This window comes from Lethenteron reissneri, chromosome 15 (genome assembly GCF_015708825.2).
Source record: "Lethenteron reissneri isolate LAM-NWPU_2019-01 chromosome 15, ASM1570882v1, whole genome shotgun sequence".
NCBI classification, from domain to species: domain Eukaryota; kingdom Metazoa; phylum Chordata; class Hyperoartia; order Petromyzontiformes; family Petromyzontidae; genus Lethenteron; species Lethenteron reissneri.
Window position 1 is genome coordinate 4,803,209 of NC_083793.1, and position 23,066 is coordinate 4,826,274.

Sequence of the window (23,066 nt, forward strand, 5' to 3'; positions counted from 1 at the left end):
AGCTCAACGAAGTGGATTATTCAGTGGGAATGTAGAGCAGCAGCCAAATAGTCGAAACGTGTGGATGTGACTTTATACGTGGAGGGGAAAACCGGGAGGACCCGGACATAAATCCACGCCACCACGGGGGGAGAGAGAGAGAGACGCAAACACCAAATATACAGCAGCAGGCGTCACGGTCGGGTTCGAACCCACGACCTCCTGTATACCAGGCGAGGTAGTTAACATCTCCTAGCCACCGTGATGATGATGAGATAGAGAGACACGCAAACTCCAAATATACAGCAGTAGAAGTCAGGGTCGGGATCGACCCCACGTGAAAGTTTTTTTTTTAAAGAGGCCACTCAAGGCAGAGCGATCGAGAGATATCGTTTCCCTCTTGGAAAATAACAACAACAATAATAGCACAAAATAAATAAATCCCGACGGTCGTTTTACGTCGCACCATTACCTATTTAAGATTCCCAAAGCAGGAATTAGAACGTAAAATAAAAAATAAACTGCTGCAGCTTAACGAGATAGTTGCGAGCGACTAGTTGGTCGGATGACGTCCTCCTTAACCGGACAACGCCGTACAACGGCATCCGAGAGCTCCGAAAATAACTTTGTATGCATTACAGTGCGAAACGTCAAAGCAAATATTTGAAATTGCTGCGCCCACCCGCCCACCCGCTCGCTCTGTAACGCGACACGATCGCGTTTCACGGCACCGGCCGTGAGTTTCTCGCGAGCAGTCGTAATTATCGCACGCGAAAATGCAACGCGGGCGGGTGGCTTCGGTGCAGACCAGCCCGAGCGTTTCAAACCCTTCCTGGGGGGCACGAACACCCAACTTGTGAGCTCACACGCCGCCGCCTTGGCGTTACACCAGGTCAGGTGTGAGCAACGCTAATGGGTGAATGAGTGAAAGCGCCGCTATGCCCTGCCAGGGATGCTCGACACACTGTGGAAGTTGATTACATCACCGATAGGGTTCACCAAGGACAGCCGTCTGTTCATCACGGAGAAGAAGCGTTCTTCTGCACTGCGATGATATTAAATCTACACAATTACCGGCTACAGACTCAGCAGTGAGCCCTGCTGTTTGGCGCGCTACTGCACGTTATCTTGCAAAGTTCCATCAGAAATTCAATCACCTTGTTGAAGAGCGAGAGAGAGAAAACAAAACACGGACGAACAAAAACACGTGCATGATTTTGTTCAACACTTTGTGGCAGTCTGTTAGGCATTGGTAAAACGTGTTGAGGGCGTCTGATCAACCACGACACTCACAGAGGCAGAGCCTGGGTCAGGTCTGTACACAAAAACACGCGTCGAGATGATCTGTGCTGCCCGAAATGTCCGCGGAGTAAGCCTCTTCGTTGAGCTATCTATTTGTGGCCAAGTCGCTTCTGAAAAGAGTGAATAGCTCAGTGGGCTAATAGGGGTTTTCCACTTTTTTCTGGCAACAAAACTGACACCTTTTTCAAGACATCATGCTTACATTAACCACAATACTTGCAGTCAAATGCAAAGAAAAAACGATACTCTGAACATTTATGCATTGTCCTTGAAACTGATTGGCCCACACCAGAGACAGCTTGTGGTTAATGTAAGCATAATTCCTTGAAAAAGGTGTCAGTTTTGTTGCCAGAAAAAAAGGGGAAACCCCCTATTAGAATATTTTGGTACTGGAAAAGGAGGTCCCACTGATGTAGCTCAGTGGGCCTTACCTGGCAAAATAAATGTTAGTGATTTGTTTACCTTCCCGATACTTAGCACTCTTATCGTGTTTTTATATGGCTTGTTGTTGTAACTTTCTGAGCCACCCCTACTGGACATTTGCAAAAAAAAAAGCTTTATAGCTCATCGGTTTCCTCCAGTATAGATCCCCATTCTGTGATTCTGCCTCTTTGCTGTTACTTCTTGAGCACGGAACACACGCAGGGTGCCGACCCTGCAGGACGACACTTCTTGAAAGATTGCGCAACCCACCACCCCCTTATGAAATGCAACAGCGCACACTTTCAAAGCCACTGCACGCACCGCGACTCGCTTCAAGCTACCTCGCACTCGGGCCGAGATACTACCTCACGGGTTTTCGTCGTCGATGGCTGGGCCACTTGGCTCATTCTAGATTTGAAGCTTTCGTGACTGCAAGGATTCATACCCTTAGGTTTTTTCGGTAAAGTCACGTAGGTAAAAAATAAATAATAATAAAATAAATAATAAAAATAATTGGCTCATGCCAATTGCAGGAGCACATTACTTGGGCCATGGAGAGTCGCGTGCCACTCTGCACTGTGAACATCCGCGTATCCAGCTCGGTGTCGCTTAGCATGGCTGCAACCGGTAGGCAGTCTTTGGAAACCTTTCACGCTTCTGGCCAAATCTGAAATACTTCTCGTCCGCAGCAATAGGCTTAAGAACGGTACACAATGAGGCTAGTTTGGCGCAGACAGTCGTGGCACACTCACACAAGTCTATTTACGTTTCGGGACAGGTGCCACTTGCATGGATGCTGCCAAGCCATGTGTCCACATTTGCAAGCAAGGGTCGTCCTGTTTTAACTCCGCGCAGACCTACGCTCATTGAAAGCGTTTCGATGGTCTGCAGAACAAACAGTGTCCACTTGTATTCTTGGTTCTTTCGGTAAAGTCACGTAGAAGGGAAATAATAAAATAATATAAATATAAAACAATATTCTACGTGACTTTACCGAAAGAACCAATAATATGAATCCCTGCAGTCACGAAAGCTTTAAATCAAAATTTAAAAGTGTCCACTTGAGCAATGCATAAGATCTCTGTAGGAGAGCCATTTAAAAAAAGTGTTACAACAACAACAACGATGAGATTGTTTTCTTCCTTTCCCCTTTTCGACATGTTTTTTTTAATTCTCAGACCCCCGCGAGATGTTTTTCGGTTTCGGCTGTTTTTAGAAATCGGTGTTGTCGCTGAAGTCCACTCGTAGTGGCGCGGGTTGTGCGCGCGTGCGTGCGTCTTTGATGGCCGGCCGTTCAACGGGGTCGCTACGGGCCCCCAGCGACACGAGAGAGTTGACGGAGCTCACAGTCGCATTCAAGTTAAAATATTTTAAAAAACCTCAATAAATAATAACTATGCATATAAATAACAGCAGCGCACGCTTAAAAAACACTTTTAATTGCACGCCGCGAAAGCTGACGGGAAATGTATTGCTCTTTAATTGCCGACCCCTTCAAAAACTCGGCTGTACGTTTTCGGGTTTTTTGCGGCGTTGATGCCACTGAAAACCCCATCACATGCACGTGTGTGAGAATACAAAAAAACTGGAAACAGCCAATTCAAAAGAGTAAATTCACACTGCACGGGTAACTTTTTTTTGCCACGATGTGGTAGTGCATCATACTTTAATGAGTTAACTTTTGTTTAAATCAATGTATGCGTTGTTTTCCCCCGGCAATTAAGGGTTACTGTCCTACTTATGTCTGTTAATAGAAGACTTTTGGCGTGTCAATTAAAAACTTTAAATTTATCAACTTTCTCTCTAAATTTTTCATTTGCTGCAAAAACACAAAGTGCAAACTGAAATTACAACAAGCTTATTGCTCCTTTCCTTTGAAGGATAATTTTAATACATTTTCAGCCAATAATGTAGTTTTTCATTGCGTATATATACAGCACTTTTGTCAATCCACTGCTGGATGAGGCTATCTCCACACTCCGTGTCATGGGATTTATATGACCATAGCTCATGAGTGCGGATTAAAGGCTGGGAGCATAGATAGTACAATACAACAATAGATTTTGCTGCAATGCCCTTTGTTAAAAACGTAGCCTTGCAAGCAGTCTACAATGCCTGTTTTACTGGTAGGAACCTCCTGGTTACACCAGCCCTGTCCGTCCGTCGTGCATCCAAAAATGGAAGGGGTGGGGCTGGGTGGGGAGGGGCTGGTCACCCCGTGGTGTCCTTAAACGTTTAACCTACTCACGTCGGCTTGTGCCTGCCCTCACAGTCGGCCATATTTGCGGAATACACCACGCCGCCGTTGACCCTGGCCAATGACCGAGCAACCCAACGTTCCTACCAGCTCCCTCTGCAGGAATGTGTTAGTGTATGGTGGTCACCGACGCAAGCACTAGCCGGCCTCAATCCACGTTAGCTTTTAAGATCTCATGAGATGAGTGTGCATTCCGGATGATTATTTCACGCACCTTTCTGTTGTGAGACATTTAGAAAAATGCATTGAGGTTATTGGGATTATTTTGGTGCTATACATGTCCATACGATGGGCCACTTTGTTGAGCTATCATTTGTGGCCAGGTCGCTTCTGAAAAATAGGTTAGTACCTCAGTGGGCTTTGCCTGGTAGGATGGGGATGGTTTCGTTTTATTTTGTTTGTGTTTTGGGTCATGTGTTTACCCTTCTTGTACTTTGCACGACTATCGTGTTTTTGTTTTGTTTCTTGTTGTAACGTTCTTACCCTGTGCCCCTACTGGACATCTGTGAAAAAAAGAGCTTTATCGCTCATCGGATTCCTCCAGTATAAATAAATATTCTGATTCTGTTAATGAGCAGTTGTGGCGAGGGATTTTTTTAAATCATTGTTAGACGAACGATTGCTCTCAATTTCACGCCAGCGAATGTCGAAGCGCGCAGTCACACATGGGCGGGCGTTACATTAATTAAGTGGAAGAACGCAACCTCCGTAGAACCTTGAACAGTGACGAAGCCACGCTTTAATTGCTTCGCCCCGAAGCGAATTTAAATTATTGAGATGACTCCCTTTAGGAGGTACGTAAATGAGATTAAGAGGCATTCATTACTGTGCCGGTGTGGTTTACACACTCCTACGCTAACTGGATATCTCGTCAAGTTCGCGACGATCCAGCTGTTAAATAGACCCGTTTTTGCAGAGCAGAATTTGAATATATTTACATGCTGCCACGGTGGAGTGGTTTGCACACAGGACTTGCAGTCCAGAGGTTGCCAGTTCGATACCCTTCTAGAAGGGCCCTCTCGAGCTATTTCTCTCCAGTGATGGCTCCTCTGTCAGCAGTGGTGCAAGCCTAGCAATTGCAGGGCTGCGTCTTTACCTTTTATATTTCAAAGGGTTGATAAACTGTACATCTACAAACCCAACGTGTACGACCCGAAACGTGTTTTTTCTCCCCACCCCCCCTCCTCCCCCCACATCGGCAATAATACCTACAAAGTAATCCTACAACCTGAAATTAATCATAAGGGATTTTTGAGTAATAGTCGCACGGTTGGTGTTTGTATTTACGTGGCTCCCACCACAAGGTTTCGGAAAACGATATTCTACTGTGTAGCTTCATTCACTCTGGTCCGACGTAGAAGCACCTTTATTAACGAATACGCAATCTGGATATTCTCATCGTGAGCTCAAAGGTTTGACGTCTCTGTCTGACGCCTATTTAATTCTTGGAGGGCTAGGACTTTTAATTTATTTATTGCAGGACAGTCCACGGGAACAAACGGCAGTCCTCCCAGCACGGTCATCACAATGGAAATACCGCACTCAACGTATATTCAATCATGCTTCCGGCAAGACAAGCTAAAATTTCCCAATCTAATATTAATGTCCATTTGACATTCTGACACCCGGCAAAGCAAAAATAAAGCCATCAAAAGATGCTTACAAGCCAGGCTGACCGAGCCTCGAGGAAACACTCACCGCCTATAATAAAACTAAACGTCTCGGGGGAGATGATACACATTTTAATGCCTTATTACAGTCCACTGCTGGATGATGGCCTCCCTATACAATGTCAATCTTTGGGGTTGTTTGGCCATCCTCCACCACGCTGGTCGATGCGGCAAAGTGGCGCCACGGTGGCTTGGAGATGTTAACTACCTCGCCTGGTGTACAGGAGGTCGTGGGTTTGATCCCGACCCTAATGCCTGCTGCTGTATATTTGGAGTTTGCACGTTCTCCCTGTGGTCGCGTGGATTTTTCTCCGGGTCTTCCGGTTTTTCCCTCCACATTTAGAACATGCGTTTAGAGTCTACATCATTAGACCTCCTTTGCCAGTACCAAAATATAAAAATAGGGTTTTCCCACTTTTTTCTGGCAACAAAACTGAAACTTTTTTGCAATGAATCATGTGTGCATTAACCACAATACTTATGGTCAAAATGCAAATAAAAACACACTGATAATAGTGCATTGTCTTTGAGCTGTACACCTTTTGGCGTCCTCTGGTCTAACACCGTTTGAGACGAGGCTCAAAAGAAAGCTGTCTCTGGTGTGGACCAATCAGTTTCAAGGACAATGCATATATTATCAGAGTTTGTTTTTTGTTTACATTTTGACCACAAGTATTGTGGTTAATTCACACATGACTCCTTGCAAAAAGGTTTCAGTTGTGTTGCCAGAAAAAAGGGGGAAAACCCCTTTTATTATGCGTTTAGAGTATGTGGCTGCTATACATTTCTATACGATAAGCCACTTCGTTGAGCTATAATTTGTGGTCAGGCCACTTCTGAAAAAGAGCAACATAGTTCAGTGGACCTTACCTGGTAAAAATAAAATAAAATAAATTGATAGTTTATTTTAAGTGGGCCCCCCAGGAATGGTTCAGACATCACTCGTCACCGATGATAACCGTAGCTGGTAATCAAACTCTGATCACTGGATTTGCTATCGGGCAAATCCCGATAGCAAATCCACCGCTCCGCTGCAGCAAGATCATCTAAATAAATGACCGCCAAGGCGATGCGCTTGAAGTCACCACGCCTTGCCACCACTTCTGTCGCTACGCTCAAATGCTTTAGCTGTTAAGTGCTCGCTTCATCTCGTGGGCAACTGGGGTGACAGCTGCCACTCAAATTAAATAAAGTGGTGACTTTATCACCCTCCCCCACCCCTCGGGGGGAGGGGGTGGGGAATTTCGTGCTCGCTCTGCGGACCGATCTTTCAAACAATGCACAAGAACGCGTACACAAAAAAAGCACGCGACCTCCGTTGCATTCGCAGAAAAAAAAATAAACATCGGCAGCAGTTCCTGAAGAAGTGCCCTCGTGGTGCTCACGTGTTCGGTCCCCCCATCACAATCAGCCCGAGCGCGTGCGGTCACCCGGCAGCCGTCGATGCAGCCCCAATGCTGCTGCCTGCGAGGTTCGTGCGTTGTTTTCCGGCCGTTACGACGGTCGGGGGTTTTTCGTCGTTTACAGATACTACGAAGGCCGATCGCTGTTCATTAAAACGCACAGTTTAAATACAATTGTTGTATTAAAACCTCACCGAATTCCATTGCCGCATCAATTCCCCGTGGTTGCTTCACGATAAGCGTGACGCCGGTGACGATCGCCATAGAATTGCCCGTTTCTCGTAAAAAACAAAAAACATTGCCGCACGTTGCTTTGTCAGCAGCAGCCCTCCACGAGACCTCTCCAGACACACACGACAGCTGCCGATGAACTTTCAACATCTGCCGATGCCTCCCCACTTCTCCTCGCTTCCGAACGACTCCCCCCACCCCCCTCCACCGATTCCCAGCCACTTTTGCATTGATTGGGAGTCTCCTTCCCATTGCCGAATGTGCCAAGCAGCAGCGTTCAATCAGAGTCCTCACTCGAGCACCGAATCCCTGCTGAGCGGCAGAATGCGTCGGCGTGACGTTCATCGCCGAATATTCCCGCAAGCGCGCACTACGCTACTTGCAACTTCGTTTTTGTGCACACAAAATACCCGGCGATCCGTTTATAGATACCTCAGTTGGTGTACAATAGCCCCCTTGCCTCCGTCTCAATAGGTAAACCAATATTGTGAAAGCGATGGCTCGATATCTTAGAGGGGGGGAACAGAGTTAATACGTTTATAGGAGATTGGTGGGAGACATAGAGGTTTTAAAGTAAAATGTTGTTTTTCTCTTATTTATCCAGATTATGTTAGGTGGGGTGTGTATAAATGGATCGCCGTTGTTTGTTTTTCTTACCCATGGACGCATCATTGATCATTGAGAACCGTTCGTTGTTCAGAAAAGATTGAATTTAAAATATTCAGTCAATTACTCTGTCTTGGGTATTTTTTTTGCATGCCTGGCAAAAATAAGATCTGTTCAAGAGCCCAGAGCAGCAGCAGCAGCAGATATATTCCGTGTTCGTATCTCCAGGAATGCCAAAACACGTGGTACGCTTACTTTTACATGGCCAGTAGACACGAATTATACGCTAACTTACTCGCATGAGTTGCAAAACAAGTCACCTTTGTTGGCCACAATAAGGCCTTAAGTATTGCCACGCCAGGTTGCGCCAAATTTATATTCTGGCACGTAGACTCGGGATAATATTAATACGCCGATAACAAAATAAATAAGCGTTCAGTGGTGTCTCCTTGACATATATGTTTCCACACGTAAACAATATTTGCTTACACAAACCATCAACCACAATTCCATACAAGAATCAATTATTATTTTACTACCGTGTTGAATGGCAGCGTCTCAATTGGCTGCAGGAATCACGTGAACCCATTACATGTGAGATGTATGAATGAAAAAAAAATGGATTGCACGCAAAAACAACTATGACATGGATACAAAAGCGTGGCCTTTGACAAAGAAACACGGAACAAGGGCTGAAGAGTGTGCAAAGTAGCATGGAAAACGCACGCTTGGAATTATACTGAGACACGAATTAACGAACAAACACGTGGATCAGAGAATACGCAGAAATCAAAGAGATCGCATCGACAATTTAAAAAAAAACATGTCATGGGCTTGGGCAGGACACGTCATGGCTAGACGGGATGATGGCTGATGGACAAGGCTGGTGACGGAATGGCAGGCAAAGGTGGGGGGAACGCGTCCAAGATTACGAACCCCGCGGAGATAGAGCGATGAGATCAGTTCACGTGGCAGGAGTGAGATGGATGGTTAGCGGAACAGGACCATGAGAGATGGCAATAGCTTGGGGAGGCCTTCATCCAGCAGTGGAGAGGCAATGGCTTTAGTGATGATGATTCATTGATGGATTGAAGATTCATCAATACACCCCTTCTGTCTTTTTTCAGACAGATGCCTCACACACGCGACGATGTAACGTCTGCACGACGCAGCAGCAACCTGAGCTCTGCGTTGCATTGCAGCCACAGACCAACGATGCTTAGATGTAAGCTGTATAAACCACACTTCGCTTTAAAATCTACGATAATTGAGTCTTGCGTTTTTTTTCTTGATAATTATCGTTATATTGAAATTAGCATTGCTTCGTTATCGACAAAATGATTCTTGCAAAATTTCCTGACAAAAATAAGAATGAAAAATAACCTCCGAAATGAAGGTTGTAATTAAAATAGATATTACCCATTAAAGTGACGCTTTGTAAATTAGCTTTTTGCAGTAATTGACCACATGGCGATTATGTAACATCATAATTTTCGTAGTTCGTTTGACTATTTAAATACTTTTAGTGGAGCGGACAGCATGTTGTGTGATAGGTGTTGTATATTGTAATTTATATTGTGTATATTGTAATTATTTAGAGAGACTTATGGCATGCTTTAGTTAAATGAACTCCGATTGAAGAATTTTAATACATCTTTAATTGGGAAATGCGCAAAAAACAAAAAAATGTAAGATGTAATTACAAAGTAACTGGAAAACTGATATCAAGAAACCCGTCATATTGTGAAATTCGATACCTATGTATGTTGAACTTCTTTCGCACCGTACGTAGCCAACTATGCTCATCGGAGGTGTGGCGGGGGGGGGGGAGAAGGACAACAACCTTCTAACGAAGCGAGTTATTTCGCACCGTATGTAGCCAACGCGGCATCGTACCACGAATGTTTTTCTTACGGCATCCCCAGCTCGCAGTGTGAGTGAGCGTCACATCCCGACCTCAGGTGCTCCCCTCTATCCCCGGCGGCTGGCGGTGTTGAGTTCAAAGGTCGATGCATTGCGCACAACGGAAGCAGAGACCAACACCCACGACATCGTCGTTGAACATAATATGCTTTACGAATTTGGTGGGACTGAAACCCCCACTTAGCGGCTGTAGCAAGGCATTTTCTTACGCGCCGTTAAATGGTTGCTACCCAGTAAATCAATCTGGACACGTTATTAAGTCGGGCAGCAGCAGCAGCAACAGCAGAATGGAAGAAAAAAAACAGGAAGATAAATCAATCAATTCATAAAGCAACCCAGCGCCGCTTGCTAACCCATCGACAGCAACATTACGGAGTCAGCGGGTCATAATGAGCCGCAGGAGTTTAAGTCGGCATGTCTGTGCAGGTAGCAGAGCACGCCGTAGTAGCAATACTAATAAGTCGGGTGGACTACGAGCTATCCAAGAGCGGGTTTTCCGAGTTGGACCGCATGCAAGCTGAGATATATTTTTTCTCTCCTCCGGTTTCTCGCCGTGCGCTGCCGCAGGCACCTGCAGGAGATGGATCGAAGTAACAAACAGCAGCTGCAACGGCGACAACAACAAGACATCTAATTACAAAAAAACACAACTGCCGAAGATGAGCGCAGCAGCGTGTGGCGAAAAAATCTGGAGATGAAATACTCTACGAGCAAACGCAGGCCGGGAAAGCTGCACTTTGGTTACCACTTGGTTGCGGAAACTTTGCAGACGTCATAGAAATCGCCGGCTCGTCACTTCTCAGACGCCGATAGCTTTCCAACTCAATTGTGTTGATTATACGACACCCCGCTTCGAAATGATTGCCACGATGTATCATCTCGTACGTATACGTACGTGAGCCAAGGGTAATTACAATACTCTAATTCAATGTAGCGTGAGAAGCTGGACGTACAAACTAATTGTAAATGCTAATTTGTTTTTCTCTGGAAATAAACATGTTTGTAGCTGCGTGTTATTGCTTTTTTGAATAAACCACCAAATATTTTAATTCTTATTTACACTTTCAAATATTAGTAGTGTAATGGTAATATCGCCACAATTACCATCAATCATAACCATCGTTGTTACGATTATGAAATAGTGACATAATGCGCCCCCCCTTCGTCAATTCTTACTGACCACCATGCTGAAGTATGGTCAAACAACCACCCCATGACCCACATGCCTCAACCACGATTCCCATGCCCCAAAAGCTCTGCATCCACCAACCATGGCACCGGATGGGACGGTAAAGCTACTGAGGGTGCTAAGTATCAATGGGTGTCAACAAGGCATCTTCTGTATTATTAGACCATTGCCACGTACAAAGTGACTCGAACCACGCTGGGAAAAAAAACCGGGAGCGAAACGAAATGGGATTATCCTTGGACTCGGCGAGGGAGGAGAAGTGAACAGAGCGCCACATACGTGACGACAACCCGTTCACCACCGCGGGAGTGCCGAGAGCGGGTACACGGGGGAGTGCGTGGGACTTCCAGCCGGCCAGCTGTCCAGGATTGTCACTCTCAGCCAGTGGCCGAGTGGATGCAAATGTTCCGTAAAGCTCACAAGGCTAGAAGAAGGGCACAAACGCGAAATTCTTACTCTGCTGAGCGGCGTGATTATTATTACACTGGTCAACGATCGTTTTCTGGCATAAGGTATTCCAACGGGTTTAAGGTAATTTTGGGGTGCTGATTCCAAATCTGGCATCAGTTTTTTGTCTATCACATCAGGTTTTTGAGATATCAAATATTGCATTTTAAATAAAAACTGCAGAAGAAAAATATTAAATAAATGTTGATATCTACATAAAATGATATTATAAACACACTATGCTAAAAATACAGCACCATATTTTAACACTAAAGCAGTCACTGACTCGCAACAACTTGCAATCATAAGTGACAGAGTTAATTTCGGGTAAAATCAATGAAAATGGGGTATGCCGATAGCATAAAAATGAGATGTGATAGAGCAAATCTGAGATCAGATTTCGAATCAGCACCCTGAAATTAGTCTAAAACAGCTGCAAAAGTCCAGGCCAGAATTTTGTTTTTGTTGACCAGTGTTATTATTATCTGCGGGGAAAGTCTAGGAGATTCAAAACTATTCTGGATGGAGTTGCCCATCTAACTTTGCTGCTCTCAAAACGCTACAAGTTAAAGTAAGGTACATTCGAATAGCACCCCGACGACAAAATACGCAGACGAACACACACTAAACCATGCCAAATGGCAGACCTCAATGCAAAGCTTCAGAAATAATGGAGCGGAGAAGAGAGAACGATTCGTACATCCGGCATCGGAGAGAAAAGCAAGCAGAGCATATCGACTGGTGGTCACCACAGCGCGGGCGGAAGAGAGAGAAAAGTACAAAAATAGCCGCTGTCAAAAAATTGTAGAAGGCAGAAAGCAAAGGGAGCAATTGAAAATAAAACGGACTACATTACCACCAAATATAAGGAACGAAACAGGTGGACTTTTCCACAAATCTGATGAAGCTAGTTGTAAATGCTGGCGAAACGTCGTACTCAGATTGTAAATGTTGTGGCTTGGCTCTCCAACACACCGGTGTGCTGTACTAGTATACTACACTATACACTACACTACTATACACTACACACTACTATACACTACACTATACACTACACACTACTCTACTATACACTACACACTACACTACACACTACACTATATACTACACTATATACTACACTACTACAGTACACACTAGTGCTGTACTAGTGACGAATTGGCCACGTTCTGTATACTTGACAACCCGTACTAGTTGGCTGTGTCGGGTGTTGGCGGGTTTTAACGACACATTTATATAATTACGTGATCTATCCCAATGACAAGGACATTACAGTCATCGCCTCATCACATTTTACACGGGCTGGTGCAATGGGCATGTACATTTTCTTCTTGCCAAACAGAGAACAAAGGTAATAAGCAAAAAACAAAGAGAGAAACCAGTCATTGAAAATGTAATTCGGCGTGCGAGAGAACTATCGATTGGTTCTAAGCAACAGATTCACATCTCTCAAGAAACAAAATGATAAAACGGGATGCAGACAACATAAAATTATTAAATAAGTTACAGCACGATGAACTGAACATCGGGTGTAAAAAAAAATATTTTACAAAGCTTGCAGCGCACGGGCTGTGGAGACAAGGGCTCACCGAGCTGATTTACAACAGATATTATTTTCTGGAAATTTCATCGGAGAGTATTCATGGAGAAAGTACTATCGCTGTATGATAATTGGTTTTTTACCCTTCTATCTGGCAACATAACTGACACCTTTTTTACACAAGGAGTCATGTTTGCATAGACCACAATACCTGCAGTCATAATGCAAACAAAAAACACAACTCTGATAATGTATGCACTGTCCTTGAAGTTGGCGTCATCTGGTCCAACACCATGTGAGACTAGGCTCTAAGGAAAGCTGTCTCGGGTGTGGACCAATCAACTTCAAGGACAGTGCATACATTATCAGAGTTATGTTTTTGTCTGCATTATGACTGCAGGTATTGTGGTCTATGCAAACATGACTCCTTGTAAAAAAGGTGTCAGTTTTGTTGCCAGATAAAAGGGTAAACAACCAATTATCATATTTTTTACTGGCAAATGAGGTTCCAATGGTACTATCGCAAGTAGTTCCAGACGGCCTTTGCTTGTGTAATCATCACTTATAGCTTACAGCGGGCAGCGGGAGTGCAGCGGTTAACGCGCTGCGTCACGAACCCGGCAACCCGGGTTCGATTACCGCTCACGGTCAACACCGGTGACGATCATCTTAACCGGTCCTGGGCCTCCCTCTAGGTCGACTTAGCCTCAAATGAGTACCTGGTGTGGTATGTAAGCATCGCCACTAGGGAGACAAAGGCGGACGGGCGTGGTGCTGGCCACCCACCCCCTCGTGTACCGTGCCACCCTTCATTAGGTGCGCGCTAACAGCACTTGCCCCTACAGTCTGTTAAGGCTATACGGGGGGTTTGTCTTTGTCTTATGACAACCACTGAAATTACATTTTTAAAGGAAATGATGGAATAACTTCCCAAAGCTGGCCTCTAGATAAACTTTAAAAAAGCAAAAAAGTAACGGGACAAATTTGCTAAAAAAAAAAATCTCTTGGGAGAGGCAAACAAGAAAATAAACCCAACAGATTGAGAGCCTGCGTTGATTATTGTCGGTTGATTTGGATGAAGCTGATTCAATAAAGAGGCAAACAAGAGCAGGCTAGAGCACATGTGTGAAGCTGCGTTGATAATACAAATCAATATACCTATGTGCCTGAAGAAGAACGTTTTCAATCATTGCATACTGCCAGCTGTGATGTATGGTTCTGACACGAGGGCAATGACAGAATGGAAGAAAATCTGGGAAGTGTAGGAGCGTGGAGAGATGTGTGCTCGGAATTACAATAACAGAGAGGATCACACGTATCTTAAGACCGTGAAAATCAGGGCCATTGTTCACACTGTTAAAGAAAATGGGGCCTTGGCAGGACACATCACGAGAAGGGGAGATGACCAATGTGTGAGATGCGTCACAGAACGGAAAACCAAAGAGGTTTTTTCCAACCACTGCGGAGACGGAGTGGGCGAGATCAGTTCATGTGCAGGAGCGAGCTGGATCGTAGCGCACGCAGAACCCGTGACCGATGGCCTTCATCCAGCAGTAGACAGAAAATAAACGATGCCGATTACAAATCGGCAGCCATCAACATTTATTTCATCATCACACCCGTACGTATGGTGAAAATATTCAAGAGATGGCCGACAAGAACCGTAGGTGCACGTGCTGTGCCCTGCGTGTGTGGTGCCGTTGCGTGTAAAACAAGGGCTTATTTATTCATTCATGGCCTTGAATATTGTTGTTGGGAGTCTTTTTGTCTGGTTTTTTTTTCTGCCCGGCATCTACCACCTATGTCACATCTCATTTACCGCGGGACGCCTCGGCGCTGTTGTGCAAGGCCATCGCAGAAGGAATATCGATGGAACGCTGCGGTAAAAAAAAAAATTTAATAAACATAATCTTTGGATTTCATTTTTGCTGGAGCCTAACAAATGGATTTCGGGGGAGGAAACGTCGGCGTCGTCCGAGATCCTCTCCCGGTTCGCCCCAGCGTCCACGGAACGTCGCCGCTGACTGTTGTCCTCGAGCGTGACCACGTGCACCGTCAACGCTGCTGCCATCGTGGCTTGCAAGCATCACACGTTGTTGACACAAAGTCGCCGACTGCGAAATGTAATATTCAAGCAGCTTGCCCGTCTTCCTTCTAGGCTTCATAGCCCCAGGTGTGGATTTGATCCAAGAATCGATGTTTTATTTTATTGATAAGTGGGGTGAATGGTTGTGTCCCTAGTGGCTACAGGGGTGACAAGAACCCATTACATGGCGCAAATATATCAATAGAAACACATTTATTATTCATAATAATGTTTTTTTTGGGGTTAGATCGCGTAAATATAAATGTGTCGTGAAACTTGCCAATCGGTAAGGTTTATCACGTAAACAAAACGTGACAATTAGTGACTACTTCAGTGTGTTGGAGAGTGACCCCACAATATTTACAATTCCAGTATGACGTTTCGCTGGTGATTACAACCAGCTTCATCAGGCGATAGCCAGAATTGTGAAGAAAGTCCTCTTATTTCGGTCTTAAATACAGGGGTAGAGGTGATGTCGTCAATGTGGGCCCATCAGATCATTACATACGCGAGCTGTAGAATCATTAATAAATAAAAGAATGAAAGCATTGCTTCATGCTTACTAGAGGAAGAATCTAACTCTAAAAAAAAATTAAGCGGTTGACGGATTGCTGATGACAATTGCTGGTGGGAAAAGCAAACAGCTGTTATGCAAATGTCCTATGCAGTTAAACACGCAATCATCACAGTGCAGCAGCGGCACTATGAACCCAGCAAACCGAATTAAATTCCCGACTCTGGCTACCAGCACAGTGATGTCTGAACCTGGTTTGCCCATCCCACCCCCCTCTTCCTCCACCAACGTCATGGGGGGTCAAATCACCCCCATGGGGGTCAAATCACCCCCCATGGCTGAAAGGTCCTCTTTGAGAAGAAGATCTTCAGAGAGCTGTAAATGATGTTCATAATTTTTTCTCCCCCCTAATTACAGTTCCACAACGGAAGTGACAATTTGCTCCCACGTGGCAAGAGCTGCAGCCATACAGTGGAGAAAGGCTGACGATGGTGAATGATACAATGACACGAACAAAAGCAGAGCAGCAGAGACCACCACAATAACATAATGAGCAAGTGTTCGTGCACGTGGAGAGGGCCTCTTTGTCATTCACTGCTGACACTCGACATTTGGCAATCCTTAGTCACTTCCAAATACAAAGACTCCCCCGTGTAGCCTTAACAGACTGTTGGGGCAAGTGCTGCTAGCAAGCACCTATGAATGCTGGCACGGCACACTAGGGGATGGGTGGCCAACACCACGCCCGGCCGCCTTTGTCTTCCCAGTGGCGATGTTTACACATTGCACCAGGTACTCATTTGAAGCCTAGTTGTCCTACGGGAGGCCCAGGACCGGTTCAGATAATCGTCACCAGTCCTGACCGTGAGCGGTAATCGAACCCGGATCGCCGGCTTTGTAGCGCAGCGCGCTAACCGCTGCACTGCCGCTCCCCACAAATACAAGCGCACTGTGTATCACAATCGGTGAACCGTCATAAACCTTCTCCCCTGTGTGCGTATCCGACGCTGCGGCCCAGCGCGGGATAAAACCTCTGACCCAGCCACGCACGTGACCAAGTATTGACCCCTTGACGAGACACAGCGGCAAGACTTTCCCGCGCCGATTCATCATTGCCATTTCAAATCTGTCTCTGCGTTTGTTACCCATCCATTTGCTGGGCATTTGTTGACCGCGGCGCAGATGGAATGTGCAAACGAAGTGCGATTCAGTGCAAATATTTGAAGTGACCATTCACAAACGCTGCTATTGTTGCTTGCATATGCCACATTTAAAAACAAAATCAAATTTCACAAATTTCATCCCAATTGTGCTCTCGGCATGAGGTCATCAGACTGAAGAATCCATACGGATCTCTCATGTCACAGACCTACCGTCTGAGATTTCTTGAAATGACCTCTGGTTTACTAAGTCGAGGCATTTTGACGTTTTTTTTATTTCAGTGAATACAAACAACCCCTTGTCTGACTTTAGAATGAAGTTTGCAAAATTATTTATAAACCAACTACATTTTCCAAATGTCAATGGTTTTGAATGGCCCTCCTATGCGATGAAGAAAGAGCATTTCCCAAAATGTCACGTGATTCTTGCACAGACTTTTTAGGCACTCACTCACCAGACACTCACCTGACACACCTCACCGGACACTACTCACCAGACTCGCCACTCGCACCCAACCATACGAATACAAAAACGTCCACGACTCACCATGCACTCACTAGACGCCACGACGCGCCAGAAGAGCAACATGCTCCGTCTACTCGTGCGCTTCGGTCTCAGATGACACAACGCACGTGTCCTAATCGATAGCTGCAATGTGCCAGTGCTTAGTGTCCTGCAGGCCAGCTCTCCTGGGTCGCTGCATGGGACTGCACACGCCTCCAATGTGCAACAGAGGAAGCCACCATCGGTCGCATCCAAACTATCCGATGTGCCGAGCTACTCGAAGGGCCATTTTACCAGAGTTCACGATTTTGTAGTAATAGGTTTTTACCCTTTCAACTGGTACAAAAACTGACACCTTTATACAAGGCATCATGTTTGCAATAACCACAACACAAGCAGTCAAAATGCAAACAAAAAGAAACAACTCTGATAATGATATGCACTGTCCTTGAAGTTGATTGGTCCACACCCGACACAGCTTTTCTTAGAGTTTTATAGCAAACATGATGCCTTGTATAAAGGTGTCAGTTTTTGTACAAGTTGAAAGGGTAAAAATCTATTACTATATTTTGCCACTGGTAAAGGAGGTCTCATTGTTCACGATTCTGGTCAGTGGGAGCTGACCAAGGGGGATTTCAAGACCACGGCTTAAGTACCGATGCACCACTGCTCCACTTGATTGAGCACAGCGTGCATATGCAGCAACGTGTGTTCACATCTCAGCCAGTGCATTCACTCCGTCGGATAAATAAACCCACAGCTCTCGGATGCGTTTTCAGGTTGCGTCGCGTGTCACTCGATGTGATGTCCGACGTTTCGGCTCCACACGCTGGGAGCTTCCCTGGGGGATCTGCAGAGTGCCATACAACCGCGATAACCCTATGCGACGGTGGCAGCAGCAGCAGCAGGGGGTACAAATTAAATCAACCCTTGAGGCTCCATTCGCCCATATCGCCTCCTTCCCCTGGAAGCTCGAAATCACCTCCAGTGGCCGCCCATGCTGGTGCCCCCCCCCGCCCCCCCCGGTTCTGCCGGTTGCTCACCCCGGTAGCTGTAGACGTCCTCGTAACCCTCGCAGTACTCCTCCTCCGGCCGGTATCGGCTGGGTCTCCTCCTGCGCAGCGTGCGCCGCACCTGCCTCATCAGCGCCAGCAGCCGGTTCATGCTCGACAGCCTCCACTCCTCCTCCTCCTCTTCCTCGCTCCTCCTCCTCCCAAGGAGCGACGTCAATTAACGACGCCGGCGTCGTCTCAGCGGCTCCTGCTCGGCGCAGACGAACGTCTCGCAGTGTCCCGGGAAAACGTCCCAACCCAGCGGCACAAAACTTGGTCTGCCAGATACCATTACTGCGTTTGAGATGATGACAATAACAGTGGCAAATGAGAATGTTCGGAGCAATGCTGAGCGACACTCTGCGGTGGTACGAAGGGATGGGGGATTTGACTACGGAGAGGACCTGGTGTGCCAGCCCATTGACGCATGAATTCCATGCCAACGTCCGCTCCCTGAGTGAGAAGCCCACATCGGTAGCTGAGAACAATTGAACTGGCCTCAAGGCAGTTTGAGAACATTGTTTCTAACAAGATTGGCGCTGAGTTCTCAGCCTTTGCAAAAAAAAAAGAAACTGCTTTTCATTAAAATTTAAAATTCCTTTTGAATGTTTAAACAATCGCTGTCCTAGTTTTCTTTTAAGGAAAAAGAGGTGCACAGAAATATTTTATTAGACAGTTTCAATTCTTTTTTTTTTGCTCGGGGATGGAGTAAGTGAGTGATTATTCAACAGACCAAATAATTAATGACAGCAAAGGATTTTCATATTTTTATTGCCACTTACTCAACCGCAAGTATTCATAGAGGAGAGCCTCCCTTAAAGTATTTTGTGCCCGACGGTACAGATTCAGGCCTAGCACTTTGGACATCCTAGGACACAGGCAACAGCTTTAAAGTCAAACAATTCTCTCAAACATAACGCAGCCCTGCGATTCTCCGCCGCTGGAATGTCTGTATAAATCCCATCAAAGGCACTCCGTCAACACCTCCAATCTGCAACACGCCCTCCCTTGACTTTCCACAGCGGTGTAGGCATGCACCGTCGTAGGATTCCTTTCCTGCTCTCTCTCTCTCTGCCCGTCTCTCTTAACAAAGTCTTTGTAACGCAAAGCGACATTAACATTCAAACGCTGTGGGGGGTGGGGGGGGGGAGTATGAAAGACCAGCCGTGTGCAGGTGGCCGAACTCACCAAAGTAACATCTTCCGATGGCACCGTGCAGCGCAGAGGCTGGTGTATTCCGTTCGATCGCACAGCAAGGCACGGGGTGGGGTGGGGGGAAAAACGCTTTCGTGAGCAGCAGCTGAACGGCTGCTATGCTCTCGCTCTCTCACGTTCTCTCTCTCTCTCTCGTGTTCTCTCTCTCTCGCTCTCTCGTTCTCTCTCTCGTGCTCGCTCTCTCGCTCTCACGGTGTCGTCACAGGAGCAGTGGTGGGGTCGCGGCCCCTCCCGTCAGCGCACACGACTCGTATTTCACTCTGCCTCGACCACCAACACATAACTTTGCCGCGCCAACGCCGTTGTCACTGCAATGTGTTGGGGTGGAGGGGGGGTCGAGGCCGTGAGCTGTGGGGGGGGAGAGAGGACAGAAGAGGGACACAAAAATATTTAAAATAAAAAGATGGAATAATTTATGGATGGGTTATTGTTTCATTTGGTGGTCTCGGTGCTTATTGTTGTGTTTTTTTTATCTGTGACGGGCATAGAAATTGGTGTTCAGGGAACATTGCCAATCCGTACACGAATGCATGGTTCGTGCAATTTCAATTGGTTGATATTTGCATAAAATAACAATGACCGTTCGCAAAATAAATGACAAAGCATTACGAGTCCAATATCGCATGCGAGACACCACCGCCGCATACTCCAATCCCCTCTCCCACGCAGGCGGGCAGAGACTGCTCGGGTCTGCCAGACTGTCAGGGTGTCTGCAACACTGCAACACAGAAACTGCCTTTGAGTGTGGGTGGTAATTAAAGTCTCTGTGCTGCCACGCATCGTTTGGGAGGTGGGGAGGTGAGGCTCTGCAATGGCCCTTACAGAGCAGAGGCACCACGTGTGCGTGTGTGTGACGTGCTCGCTAACAGCACTTGTCACAACAGTCTGTTAATGCTATACGGGGGATCTTTGTCTTTGGAGCAGTGGCACGGTGGTTAGTGCACTTCGCTATGAATCCAGCGACCCACGTTCGATTCCCGCTTACGAACAATAACAATGACGAATATTCTAACCGGTTAGGGCATCTGACTATGCCTTAAATTCGCACCCGGTGCGGTGTGTAAATATGAGTACTGGGGAGACAAAAGCGGCCGTCTGTTGTGCTGGCCTCCCGCCCCCTCGTGTGCCGTGCCGGCCTTCATAGGTGGTCACTAACAGTGCTTGCCCCTACAGCTTGTTAAAGGCTATACGGGGGATTTTTATATTTGTGAAAGGATGAGTCAGAGTCGTTACCTGGACACCTCATTTGACAAATTCCTGGAATGTATTTCCACCCCCCCTCCACCACACAATAACATAATTCAGCAAGAAGGCTGACAAGCACATATAAGAGCGATTTCATTTTTTTGTACATTGCATACCGTAGTGGCAGTAATACGTTTTTGCAACAACAAAAAATACATACTATCTTTTTAATTTATTGTCTTACACTGATTAATAATTCGCCCCCACCACCAAAGAAGACTCTCCCCTTAGGATGTTTTCACAATTGCATTTTTATTGAGCATTTTTGTCAAAGAAAACCTTCATTCGTGCTAGGAAATAAATAAAAAAATCCATGCATACAAAAGAGGAGCAATGATCAGAGCTCGCTACGGATGTGTCAAATCGAGCGTTATTTATAAAATTGCTGCAATAGCTCACGCTTGGCAGATGAGAGGTAAATATTTCATTGCATTTAGTTTCGTGCTAAGCGCACGGTGTCTAAAGATAACCCAGCTCAGGTGGAAGCCCTAATGCGATGCGAGTTTTCCCGACCCTTCACCCGTTGCGATTCACAGTGAAAGATTAGCAAATAAAAAATGTGTTATTTAAATAAACACGCACTTGGGCAAATCATAAAAAGGGCTTGGGTTTTTTGTTAAATAGTGGTGCATTTGCTTTTAGGATTAATGCGACGACAGATCGTACTTATATATATATTTAAACCCCAGAAGCACACACACATTAGTGGCTGCCTCTGCACCACTCTTATTTGCAGGGTATGCACTCGTTTTTAAAACTCGGCTCGCTGGCAGGAGGCCAAACAACATCTGGCAGTTGGGTAAAGCGGTGGATCCCTGCACGAGCTGGGTGGTAGTGGTGGGTGGTGGTGGTGTGGTGGTGGTGGTGGGGGGTGGTGGGGTAGTGGTGGTGGGGGGTGGTGGTGGTGGGTGGTGGGGTGGTGGTGGTGGGGTAGTGGTGGTGGGGTAGTGGTGGTGGTGGTGGGGTAGTGGTGGGTGGTGGTGGTGGGGTGGTGGTGGTAGTGGTGGGTGGTGGGGTGGTGGTGGTGGGGTAGTGGTGGTGGGGTAGTGGTGGTGGTGGTGGGTGGTGGGGTGGTGGGGTGGGTGAGTGGTGGGTGGTGGGGTGGTGGTGGTGGGGTAGTGGTGGTGGTGGTGGGTGGTAGTGGTGGGTGGTGGTGGGGTGGTGGTGGTGGGGGTAAGTGGTGGTGGTGTGGTGGTAGTGGTGGTGGGTGGTAGTGGTGGGTTGTAGTGGTGGGTGGTGGTGGTGGGGGGTGGTGGTGGGTAGAGGTGGTGGTGGGGGGGTTCAATCGACAGTCACCGCCTCCTACCACAGGAGCCCTTCAGCGAGATTAAAGATTCATCGCACAACGGAACGGTGGAATTTCATTCCACACACACGCACACAAAAAACGTGATTTGTAATTCAAGTCAATTGCCCTTAAAAGTCTACATCTTACGAGAATTAAATTCAATCGGCTAGCCGATCCAATCAAAATTGTTTTTTTTTCTTTCAAAGCTCTGTTCAAAAGCACTAACTCTTGATGTACACCTAATGCAACCCATAGAGTTGGGTGCAGTGAATCGGCATATTGCAGTGGATGTGTATGATAATTAGTGTCAACGTTGAATTTATTAGAGGAATATAAAGTATCAATAACGTTTTTTTACTTCAAAAAAGCACATTTCCTCATTTGTATCAATTTTTCTGCGGTTGTTAATTGTAATGAGAAAATAGTTTCAGTGACACTTTGTTGCGAACTCACTTCGAGTTCAGAGTGAAAAGCTTAAAACCACATCCATCAAATGTTACACTGTGCATGCAGTAGTCGGAATGGAAATTCAGGAGACCCAGTACGAAACAGATTCCAGTCTGAAACCCTCCCCCTGCAGCTCGTATTCACTAGCGGTTGCCCTCAAAATGAGTTTTTGCAATCGGCTAAAACGTTCTTAGATGTTCTTAGAAGTACCGTCATGGCAAAGCGCAGTAGAGCTGCCCGTTTCACTCACTGTGTACGTGTATAGCGTTCTTGCCAAGCCAGTGCACGTATGGATGTTGAACTTCTTTCACACCATACGTAGGCAACAGTCATAATCGGAGGTTGGCGGGAGGGGGGTAAGAAACGAAACTGGATGAGGACCTCACCATTGTGTGCGTCATGGTTGGGTTGTTTGACCATACTTCACCATGCTGGTCGGTGTGCGTTGATAAAAGTGGGGAGCAAAGATGTGGAAAAGTAGAACAGTATAACCGTGGATTGTTTTTTTCTGCACTGCCCTCTGCTGAGTCCATCGAATACACTCATCACCAGCCGTGCTCGATTCACCGATGCATGAAGGCCTA

The 23,066-nt window shown here is 46.2% G+C and overlaps 1 protein-coding gene across 8 annotated transcripts in view; it reads right to left on the bottom strand.

Moving 5' to 3' along the window:
• The window catches only part of LOC133342611 (glutamate receptor-interacting protein 2-like), a 189,862-nt gene that overhangs the window by 141,935 nt on the left and 24,861 nt on the right, over positions 1-23,066 (bottom strand). For 7 of the 8 annotated variants that reach the window (XM_061551863.1, XM_061551862.1, XM_061551858.1 and 4 more), the window contains exons 2-3: positions 19,476-19,850; positions 18,279-18,495 (exon numbers count right to left, since the gene is read on the bottom strand). In XM_061551863.1, the coding sequence (XP_061407847.1) occupies positions 18,279-18,399 (121 nt within the window). In that variant the 5' untranslated portion in view covers positions 18,400-18,495; positions 19,476-19,850. Of the gene's footprint in view, positions 1-18,278; positions 18,511-19,475; positions 19,851-23,066 lie in introns of those variants that run through there. The other variant, XM_061551854.1, reaches the window with a different exon arrangement.